The 12,487-nt window shown below is 32.2% G+C and overlaps 1 protein-coding gene across 5 annotated transcripts in view; it reads right to left on the bottom strand.

Annotated features, from left to right (window-relative positions):
* LOC139491017 (uncharacterized) overlaps positions 1-12,487 on the bottom strand; it is a 75,526-nt gene that overhangs the window by 49,990 nt on the left and 13,049 nt on the right. For all 5 annotated transcript variants that reach the window (XM_071278264.1, XM_071278261.1, XM_071278263.1 and 2 more), the window contains 6 exons: positions 11,889-12,167; positions 8,536-8,826; positions 6,581-6,898; positions 5,529-5,834; positions 4,064-4,369; positions 400-500 (listed from right to left, as the gene is read on the bottom strand). In XM_071278264.1, coding sequence (XP_071134365.1) covers positions 400-500; positions 4,064-4,369; positions 5,529-5,834; positions 6,581-6,898; positions 8,536-8,826; positions 11,889-12,167 — 1,601 coding nt within the window. The remainder of the gene's footprint in view (positions 1-399; positions 501-4,063; positions 4,370-5,528; positions 5,835-6,580; positions 6,899-8,535; positions 8,827-11,888; positions 12,168-12,487) is intronic.

Raw genomic sequence — 12,487 nt, 5'->3', positions numbered from 1 at the left:
AAGCAATTGATATTTCTTCACAATTTGTCTATAATTCATATAAATTCCATCATAGGATAGTCTGTTGTAATGTATTTTCATTTTATTATGCATTCTTATAAAAAGCCTTTAGATGGTTTTTTTGTCGTTTCAAATTGTGATATCCTGTGGTCTTTTGACACTATATACTTTTTGGTATATATCCTGACTCACGATTGAGGGCCAAAAGTTAACCTGGAAAGTTTACATTCTTGTTTCTCTTGTGTAGAAAGTTGTTACATCTCCCCATTGTAAAATACAAATTTTACCCCATTATAGCATAAATTCTGAATTAAACGTTGCCGTAGTTAAAAAACATTCTTGAAAAGTAAAAAAAAATAAAAAAAATACCCCAACCATTTAGTACAAATAACAACTTACCTTTGCACCAAACCAGGGGATACCATAACTTGTTATCGTAAAGAGGTAACAAGAGTTTTCATTATATATCCACCCCGATGGACATTTTAACTTATCTTCATCTGAAAAAGAAAAGTGTTTTTTGTAGTCTTTGACTACATCAATATGTAATTTACTAAAAGGGTAAGTAATTTGCCTACAAATATTTGGATATGATTGAAATTGAAACAATTATGAAGGTTGTACTTCGTTGAGATTGATGAATTTGTGTCAGATGTTCGAATTCCTGGAATTTTTCTCTACGATACAGGGTAAAATAATTTGCCGAATAATATCAATTTTCTTTTCATATAAAACTTCAAAAGCCCATAAAGGCCACTTACCAAAATTTAAGACTATTTTTGATTTCCTTTCTTTCGATTTGAGACGAAAATATGAGGTTAAAGTTCGAGTCATTCTATCCCAGTCGATTTCAAAATATATAAAAATATCTCGAAAAGGAGCTCATTGCCCTATCAATAAAAATATAAATATAAGATCGAAGAAAAAAACAATAATGGTGCCATCTATATAATTTAATCGATGATCATTAGCTGTATTCAAAAAGAAAACATTTTCTTCAGTCCAATATCTTTTTAACTTGGAAATAATTTAACGATATTATGAATCAAAATACATTCAAATGTTTAACATTACTTGCATAAATAGATAAAGAGAGTTATAGCAATATTCTAGCAACGTGGTTTATATGATATAACAGAAGTTACGTTTCATAATGGGGTTCGTGTTGCTTAGTCTTTCGTTTACTATGTTGTGTCTTGTGTATTATTAGTTGTCTGTTAGTATTTTCCTTTTTAGCCATTGCGTTGTCAGTTTATTCTCGATTGACTGTCCCTCTGGTAGCTTTCACCCCTCTTCAGTAATTAAATGGATTTCATTGTTCAATCACGAAGTTAGATTCCGAACAAATTTAATCTATAGGCTCGTTTGCAAATCCAAGAATTTATAATTATTTTCAACGAAGTCTAATTTTTTTTAGGATTTTATGCAAATTGCAGGAAATCTAATACACACGAAAACTTTTTTTGATACTACATTTTTCTATATCAATTTTAAAATAACTTGAAAAAAGTTGGTTTTATAAAGCAGAAGATAGATGTTTTTGTTAATTCATGTACAATTAGTAAAATACCTGTTACAAATGAATGCAACTAATGCACTCTTACCCTTATCACACACATACAACAACCAGATGCTCCGCAGGGCGTAGCTTTATACGACCGCAGAGGTTGAACCCTGAACGGTTGGGGCAAGTATGGACACAACATTCAAGCTGGATTCAGCTCTAAATTTGGATTGTGATTAAATAGTTGACACAGCATAGGTTTCTGACACAGAATGAATGTGTTCTAATGAACTTAAAATTTTTGTTTTCTCTTAGAGCAATTCACTATGCTGTTGAATATTAATCCTCTCAAAACAAGAATGTGTCCTCAGTACACGAATGCCCCACTCGCACTATCATTTTCCATGTTCAGTGGACCGTGAAATTGGGGTAAAAACTCTAATTTGGCATTAAAATTAGAAAGATCATATCATAGGGGACATGTGAAGTCGATTGGACTTAAACTTCATCAAAAACTACCTTGACCAAAAACTTTAACCTGAAGCGGGACAGACGGACGGACGAACGGACGGACGAACGAACGGACAGACGGACGGACGGACGGACGGACGCACAGACCAGAAAACATAATGCCCCTCTACTATCGTAGGTGGGGCATAAAAATGTTTGAAGAAATTTTCTTTTTTATTTATGAAATTTCAAATGAGAAAAATTGAACCCAATTTTTTTAATCACATCCCCCTTTCCCTTATTCCAAAACTAATCTCAATTAAAATTTCTAATGGAGTTTGCAACAATAACTACTCATTTAAATACATCATAAAATATTAAGATGTAAAAAAAACTGCTTGTTATCACTGAATGTTATTTATTATAATCTATCAGTTGGTAGTAAAAAGTGAATATACATTGTATATTGTATATAACAAAGATTTAAGTTGATTCTGGACAAAGAAAGATAACTCCAATTAAAAAAAATCTTGCTATTGCACAATATTTTGCAATTAGATATTTCTTGCTTACTATTCTGGACAAAGAAAGATAACTCTAATTAAAAAAAAATTTGCTATTTCACAATATTGTGCAATTAGATATTTCTTGCCATTGCGCAATACTGTGCAATTGAAAAGACTTGCTATTGCACAACACTTAATATAATAATTTTAGATCCTGATTTGGACCAACTTGAAAACTGGGCCCATAATAAAAAATCTAAGTACATTTTTGGATTCAGCATATCAAAGAACCCCAAGATTTCAATTTTTGTTGAAATCAGACTAAGTTTAATTTTGGACCCTTTGGACTTTAGTGTAGACCAATTTGAAAACAGGACCAAAAATGAAGAATCTACATACACAGTTAGATTTGGTATATCAAAGAACCCCATTTATTCAATTTTTGATGAAATCAAACAAAGTTTAATTTTGGACCCCGATTTGGACCAACTTGAAAACTGGGCCAATAATCAAGAATCTAAGTACATTTTTAGATTCAGCATATCAAAGAACCTAACTGATTCATTTTTTGTCAAAATCAAACTAAGTTTAATTTTGGACCCTTTGGACCTTAATGTAGACCAATTTGAAAACGGGACCAAAAGTTAAGAATCTACATACACAATCATGACAGTTAGATTCGGCATATCAAAGAACCCCAATTATTCAATTTTGATGAAATCAAACAAAGTTTAATTTTGGACCCTTTGGGCCCCTTATTCTGTTGGGACCAAAACTCCCAAAATCAATACCAACCTTCCTTTTATGGTCATAAACCTTGTGTTTAAATTTCATAGATTTCTATTTACTTATACTAACGTTATGGTGCGAAAACCAAGAAAAATGCTTATTTGGGTCCCTTTTTGGCCCCTAATTCCTAAACTGTTGGGACCTAAACTCCCAAAATCAATACCAACCTTCCTTTTGTAGTCATTAACATTGTGTTAAAATTTCATTGATTTCTATTTACTTAAACTAAAGTTATTGTGCGAAAACCAAGAATAATGCTTATTTGGGCCCTTTTTTGGCCCCTAATTCCTAAACTGTTGAAACCTAAACTCCCAAAATCAATCCCAACCGTTCTTTTGTGGTCATAAACCTTGTGTCAAAATTTCATAGATTTCTATTAACTTAAACTAAAGTTATAGTGCGAAAACCAAGAAAATGCTTATTTGGGCCCTTTTTGGCCCCTAATTCCTAAAATGTTGGGACCAAAACTCCCAAAATCAATACCAACCTTCCTTTTGTGGTCATAAACCTTGTGTTAAAATTTCATAGATTTCCATTCACTTTTACTAAAGTTAGAGTGCGAAAACTAAAAGTATTCGGACGCCGGACGACGACGCAGACGACGACGACGACGACGACGACGACGACGCCAACGTGATAGCAATATACGACGAAAATTTTTTCAATTTTGCGGTCGTATAAAAACCATGTTGCCTTCTGTCTTCAATATGCACGAACTTCAATAACTGACACGAATATGTTAACATTGTACTATTTCTTAAACGCAGCAGACATAACATAGTGCAATATTCCATGCATGTAAAAATATATTCACTTTTTACTACATAAAGTTCAGTAGTTCCATGTCCTACTCCAAAAACATTGGAGGCATAACATATATATACTCCAGCATCGCTTTCCTCTGCATAAAATATCGTGAGAGATGGTGTTAATGCAGAACCACCATCATATTTACTAGTATAGGGTACAATGACAGTCTTGGAACCGTCAGTGATTCTTTCCCATACTATATTAGTGGTAATGTGAAGAGGGAAGGTAGCGGTACAAACCATGGTCACGGAACTACCTAATGCAACATTGTATGAGGACTCTGCTACGACAACAATTGGTATCACATTATCTACAACGAAACAAAGATACTATTTTGAAATATATCTCTTCCGCATTTAAACTTTGAAATGAATTTACAGTATAAATTATTTAGATGTCTTTTATTTAAATGTGTATCATACGGACATTTGATTTAAAACTTCTGAGCTCTGCCTTCTAACTCGAATATTTATTTTCGAGATCAATTTAAACATGATGTATTCCTATAACAGATAATAATTGCTATTCACTCCATACTTAACATATGCGTGTCATCAAATAGTTATCAAAGGTATCAGACTTATAATTTGATACGCAGGACGCGCGTTTCGTCTTCATAAGACTCATCAGTGAAATTCAGATCAAAATAGTAAGAAAGCCGAACAAGTATTTAAAAGTTGTAGAGCAATGAAGACCAAAATGTTGTACCAAATACGGATACGGTTATCTATGCCTGAGATTAGATTTCGTTTAATAACATACAAACTATGAAACCATATACAATCCTTTGTGTTATCTTAGATAAGAAAAAGCGTGTTCCAATTCAGGGATATGAAAGTTGATATTCATTTTTTTATGTGTTTGAGCTTTTGATTTTGTTATTAGATTAGGAACTTTCCGTCTTGATTTTTACTTGGAGTATTTTATGTTATTTCGTTTTTCCTAAATTAAGGTTCAAACTTTTATTAAAATACTTTTTTATTAGTATTTATATTTATGAACGAGTGAGGACAATATTGCATTTCAGATCATGATTCTAAGCTATCAATTACTATCATACAATAAAAAAAAAATTTGCAGTAGCAACCGTGACATAAGTTAATTGTAAAATTGTTAATATTAGGTTGACAATATATAATACACATATAAAAGCTAAGTTACAATTCGTATTTGTGATTAGTTAAACGAAGACATTAATTAGTATTGGAATCGGCACAGATAGGTGGAAGCGAGACGTTTTTGAAAGTATTTTCTAATGGAAATATACAATAAGAGTATGATTTACGGTACTACATTGTAATGTGTATGCTCCAGATGAATATATCGGAAATAAATGTCTCCTCAGTGATGCTCAAGGCCAAAATATATGAATAGCCAAAGCTTATTAAAAGGATAAAAATCAATAATTAAAAAAAAAAATATAAAGAGAGCATTTATATAAACTAGACAATAACTTATAACTTACTTACTTGTTGTAATTGACAAGACTATAGTTGGACTGTTTCCTGTTCCGGCATGATTGACAGCAAAACATATATAAGATCCTGCATCACCATTGTTAGTGTCTGATATGGTCAGATGTGGTGTAGAAGGGCTACTCCCGCTATATTTATTGATGTTAGTATCTGAACTGATCGTTAATATGTTACCATTTTGATTTCTCTGCCAAAATACTTTGATTACCGGTATCACTGAGTTTACAGTGCATCGTAAGATCACGTGGGTGAAAGGTTCACTTTGATAAGAAGACTGCACACTTAAAAGAGTAGGCACACCTACAAATTAAACAATACAATTTTGTAATATAAAATGCGTATTTTGGATAACAGCATCACAGACATTTTCCAATAGTATTGTCAATATAATGGCATTTCATCCGACTGTCGTGCAAGTGAAAGGTTTAGCTAGCTATAATATAAAACACGATTAAATCAACCATTTTCTAAATGAGAACAAGCCTGTTAAACTTTTTGGAATTTTGGGTCCTCAATGTTCTTTAACTTTGAACTTGTTTGGCTTTATAACTATTATGATCTGAGCGTCACTGATGAGTCTTATTTAGACGAAACGCGTGTCTGGCGAGCTAAATTATAATCCTGGTACCTTTGATAACTATTTGATGAAATAACATTATGTTGTAACAGTCTAATCAAATAATATTTCCCATTTTTACATTTGCTTGGCACATACCTACATAAGGCCGTTAGTTTTCTCGTTTTAATTGTTTTACATTTGTCATTTCGGTGCCTTTAATAACTGACTATGCTGTATGGGTTTTGTTCATTGTCAAAGGCCGTACGGTAACCTATAATTGTTAATTTCTGTGCCAGTCTCTTGTGAAGAGTTGTTTCAATGACAATCATACCACATCTTCTGTTTTATATATAATGTGTTGTTTGCCCAAGTGTTATATATTTCTTCTACATTAGAAATTGTAGGATTATTTATTCTGTAATTAAATCAACCAAATATTTTAAGTAAGGAAATATTTGAATATAGAAATCATTGTATGTTAACTTACTTTCAAGTGTTACTAAAACTGCCGGACTGACATCATTTCCCCATGCATTTGTAGCACGACACATATAACGCCCATCGTCAGAAGACTGATAATCGTTTATCACAAGCGATGGACTATCGACTGAAGAACCTTCATACTTTACTGTCAGCGGCGAAGTTATATTGATTGGGTCAATAGTAATACCATCCCAATTGATATATATCCACTGCACATCCTGCAGAGGGATTTGACTTGAGTCTATTGTACAAGGAATAATGTATTGTTGTCCTCTAATAGGTACTGGTAAATGTCGTGGAACAAAAACTACTGGCGGAATACCTGTAAGTTTTTCGTGTGTTTGTAAACAATAATATTTGTACATATATACAGTAATTTCAATTAAATGGAAAGTCGGGTTCCTACTTTATTAAACTCCTGAACTAATCCGGGGTTATCTTTGTAGTGCTTTGTCTTTTCGTAATTCAAGGAAGATGAAAAATCTTTCATAGTCCCTATTAATGTTTGAGTCTAATAAATTTAATCAATATAACGTTAGGTTGTGTGCATATTTTTTTTAAACGAGTGTTTGAAAAAACTAGGTGTTTAAAAAAAAGACTGATCTCTTTGGCTTTTTAGAATTAAATGGGGGAAACTATATTTAATGATTAAAACATAATTAAATATAAACAAGAACTACCAAATTGGTACAACCACTCATTATATTTAAAGTCGAGTAACGTCCACCCATATTACGGAATAATAAGCTGTTTATACAAATACATTGATTGAAATAATAAAACAAATAAAAAGTAGGTGATGGGGCTAGTATGTGTATATTCCGATAAGGGCAGGTAAACACAAGAACGAATAAATAGAGACAAGGGTCATACGCATACATCAATGAATTATGTAATTCATAAATTTGATTATTGCACAAAAAGAAAATGTATAAGTCTTCTGAAAACAAAACTAAATGAATATAATAAAACAAGAGACAAAGCTGGAAATAAGTACATGTATTAGAGCATACAGAATATTCAAATATGTATATGAACTAGAACCTTACATTAACTACGGGGTCGGAGGATAGCAGAAAATTATTTGCCAAATTTAAGCTTAGTGATCATAACGTCAATATAGAAAGCAATACTGATTCCTTAATTTAGAATTTAAAGACACATACTGTAACTTATAAAAGGAAACAGTCGAAGACGAATATCATTTATACGAGACTGTCATGATCTTAAAATTGTAGAAAGCCAGTCATCAAAAATTTAAATTACAAATATACATTTTCACATTTTTTCTTCGTCTGAGAGTATACTTTTTAACGTTAATGTCTTAAGAAAATAGTTATGTTTGAAAATTTATATTAAAAATGATACCCGAACTAACTGCAAAAAGCATAAATGACTAAACCGACATCTAAAATGTTTCTTTTCCAAATTTAGCTCGATATCCTCAATATAAAAATATACATTTATGTTGACATTTAAAAATAAAAAAAATATGATTCTGTTAAAAGTCTTAATACTATCAAAAAGATTAGTATTCGAATAATTATTTATTATTGTCTAAGTTTATTGTTTACTTAGTTTATTAGGTTATGAATACTTACATTGTTATTAATAAGCCCTTCAGAGGCCGGTAATGAAAATTATCTGTATATGGTTGAGTACGGTCTTTTGCTTAGCACTGTTACATTATACCTTTATAGTTGTGGCCAAAGGTTGGTTCCCAGTTTATTTTATCCTGCAAACATTTTATCCCAACCTCACTACCAAATATCAGCCATTTTCATTTTAAAGATTTTAAAACACATCTCCCAATGTCTATCAATTTTGTAGATACATCAAACCCTATTTAAAAAATAGCATACATTAGGTGATATTTTATGGTTCACCGTCATTGAATATAAAATAAAAAAAATGGCCATTTTGTCTGTCGTTGCAGGTAAAAGAACTCTGCATACTAACCTGTAGGTAATAAAGTTATGATATCTGCGTTCAGTATATCAACACCATCGCTTATTTGACACGTATAGTATCCAAAGTCATCTTCAGTTACAGAGTTTATTGTCAGAGATGGTGAATTCGGATCAGAACCTGAAAATCTTAGACTGTTAGCTATTGAAATAACATTGTTGTTTTTAAACCATTTAACAGATGTCACACTCCCTCTTACTTCACACTGCAATATGACATTGGTAAACAAAACTGGAGAATATTGAGTTTTTGGTACCTTTACTCCTAGTGGTACTCTCATATCTGTAATTACAATTTTGATATATTGTTTTTCATTTATTACAAATTGTTAAAAAATAAAATGAACAAATAAAAATTGAATAGCATGATATATAATGGAAGTAGAAAAAAACTGACAAATGAAGACCCATTTGTTCTACCTTTTGGCAGTTTTCTGCCCTTTGGTTGTGTTGTTGTCTCTTTGACACATTCCCCATTTCCGTTCACAATGAAAAAATATAGAAAAGAGTAAAAAGTGATGATAAGCTTTTTAAAATATATTATTGATAATTCATATGGTTAAATTGTTGTATAACAACTTATTTATTTTACGAAATTTTCACACGGATATGCGGATGTATATAGAATTAGAACTACTTATTTAAATCTCTCATAAAATTGAATGCTTAGCACGAAATTCAACAATTAATTGGCATTGAGAGCGTAGATAGGGGATGTGTATTATTTTCATTTTTAGTCCATTGCTATAATGTTTTTGTATCAGCTGTATTTTTTTTTATATTTCAAGTCATTTAATGCAGATAAAAATTTCAGGATAAACAATATGAAAATATCATCTGTAAAGATTACCATCATTACATTGATATTCCTATGTTTAAAAATGGTGCACCAATTGTAAATAGTAAATTCATGTAATGGTAGCTTATTGATGTGGTTCCCCAGTTTCTTCATGATATGGTGCCCTAGTCGCTTCAGTATATTTATTCCCTGCTGCACTTGTGTTCTGTTGATTTGTTGACTTAGTGCCCTAGTAATTATTTGTTTATGAAATTTAACAATTTTAGAACACACTAGTACCATATTTTCAAATATAAAAGTAAATCAATGGTGGTATGATTGAAAATGAGACGACAATCCACAAATCAAAATGAAGAGGATGTTAGCAATATTGTCGCTTCTCGGGTAAATTATCACGTTGTGATTGGATTAACGTCGTCACGTGATGACCCCTATGAATTCGTAGCGGATAGGTAAGTTTCATAGGGGTTTCATGACGTCATGTCTAATGTAAATGGTGACATCATCTAGTAATGTTGTTGTATTTCGTTGTTTATTTTTCAACAAAACGCAGCAGATGACGTCCAGCGTGCGATGATTTCGTTATATGATTAACCACTGACCGTCTACAGACCATTAAGGGTGAGTTAAATCCACAGTAAATAAGGCTTCACCCCGTATAGATTTTACAAATCATCTATGGATACATAGGGGTCAGTAGCGAACCATATAACTTATGATAGGCATTATCATGGCCTTCAATGATAATAACAACACATACAATATAGTCGGCTATAAAATGCCCCCACATTAGAAAAATGAAACAGTTCAATTTTGCATCAAACGACCTTTTTTATAACACAGCAATTTACGAAAAAACAAATACGCAGACCTGAACCAACGACAACTACTGAACCACATGCTCTTGAATTGGGACAGGCATATAAATAATGTGACGGGGTTATATATGTTTTCGAACGCTCAACCTTTTTCTACACAGGCACCGTGGATGATAGAACAACATAAGAACACACTATACAAATTATTCGCTCAAAAAAGCTCAACGGATGAATACAAAGAGAAATAAATAAGTCGCATAAAATTCCATTATATTGGCAACAATGTAGAACATAAAACAAGTCAGGAATAAGACTGTTGTTTTTAATTCTGGTGATGTGGTTGAGCTTCTTTTTTTTGTTTTACATTTGATACATTAATTTCCATTTTGAACTTTCCTAAGAATTCGGTATATTTGTTATTTTTTATTTTTTTGATTATACAGTATCATAAAACTTTTAATCTATTTTCGCTGATTAGGATTTGTTGGGACTGTATCAGGGTCTATTTTAATCGAGTTATCAGTTGAATATTATGATAATCCGGCTATGTGTAATATTGAAATCAGTCGTCTGTGTACATTTGCATATATATATATATATACAACTCGTCTAAACATCAACCCAACAATGTTAGATCTGTAAATTTGCTTTCGCAAATTTTTAGTTCTTCCCTCGCCGGGATTCGAACCCATGCTACTGTGATATCGTGACACCAAATCGCCTGCACTGCAGCCGTCCCGCTAGACCACACGACCACCTGGGCTCTCAAAAAAAGAGCTTTCGCTGGCCGTGTGTTACCTTTCCTCGTCAGTTTTAATCTAGCGGCGTACTACAGTACATGATATATAAGGCATGAAGATGTTATTGTTACAGATCAGCTAAATTATCTATAGTAAAGGATCCTACAAATTAATGTAATATACAGTCACAGAAAATAATTATATTTATAAGTACGTCTGAGTCAGTGACAACTCTACAACAGATGTATCCATCGGATCGCCATCAATGATGGTGATACATGGCTGTGTACATAATGTATATACAACTCGTCTAAACATCAACCCAACAATGTTAGATCTGTAAATTTGCTTTCGCAAATTTTTAGTTCTTCCCTCGCCGGGATTCGAACCCATGCTACTGTGATATCGTGACACCAAATCGCCTGCACTGCAGCCGTCCCGCTAGACCACACGACCACCTGGGCTCTCAAAAAAAGAGCTTTCGCTGGCCGTGTGTTACCTTTCCTCGTCAGTTTTAATCTAGCGGCGTACTACAGTACATGATATATGGATATAGCAAACGGGTATTGATTTATTAACACTTTAAAAGAAGTCAAAGGAACATCACCGTTCTATTTAGAAAATTGTCTCTTGTGTCGGTTTTTGAAATAAAGGCAAGTGTTTTGCTTTTGCGCTTTTTCTTTAAGATATTTTCCTTTTCTTTGTTGACAAAAAAGATTGTTCTATACTGATTAAAATTGTAACACGATGTTGACTGTTGTACCCTAATGTTGCCATTGTGACCAATCATGTATTTCTGTCTTGTCCACGCATTGTTGTTATCATAATAGAATTACATGCTTTAATATGACAGTTGTTTTCCATTCGTTTGATGTGTTTGAGCTTTGATTTTGCTATTTGAAGAGGGGCTTTCTGTTTTGAATTTTCCATGGAGTATTCTGTTATTTTACTTTTTTCATATATAGTTCTTTTACAGAGTAATACTTACCTGAAGGTATGAGGAATATGTCATCTGAATTGACAGTCATAACACCATCACTTGCACTGCAAACATAATATCCTAAGTCTCCTTGTTCTACTGAATTAATAACCAATGTCGGGGATTTTACAGTCCCACCAGATAATCTATTTGTCATTGTAATAATGATGTTGTTTTTAAGCCACGTTACTTCTATTGCTGTGCCTGAAGTGATTACACACTGCAAGCTGACTTTCGATCCAACTGAGACTGAGTATTCTGTTACCGGTACACTAACTGCTAGCGGTACTTGAAGAAGCATGTAAATAAAAAAAGTTGTCAGTGTACAATTCCAATCAAAAATGATTCAAATAATATAATAGGCTAAACAAATAAATTTAACCCGTGAAATATGATTTGGGATTTCCTATTAAAAAGGTTTGGTTATTAATTTAATTAATTTCATTATAAAAAATACCATTGACATTATAATTATTGAAATTTTCATAATTATTTTCAGGGAACATTATAACTTTAAGTAGTTACAACCAACGTAATAATATGTTTTCTACAATTAGGCTTTCATCTACAAAAATGTTATACGACAAAATGCCTAATGAAAGATCTCA

The sequence above is a fragment of the Mytilus edulis genome, chromosome 10 (genome assembly GCF_963676685.1).
Source record: "Mytilus edulis chromosome 10, xbMytEdul2.2, whole genome shotgun sequence".
Lineage (NCBI taxonomy): Eukaryota > Metazoa > Mollusca > Bivalvia > Mytilida > Mytilidae > Mytilus > Mytilus edulis.
The sequence above is the reverse complement of the archived record's forward strand: the minus strand, read 5'-3'. Positions and strand labels throughout refer to the sequence as shown.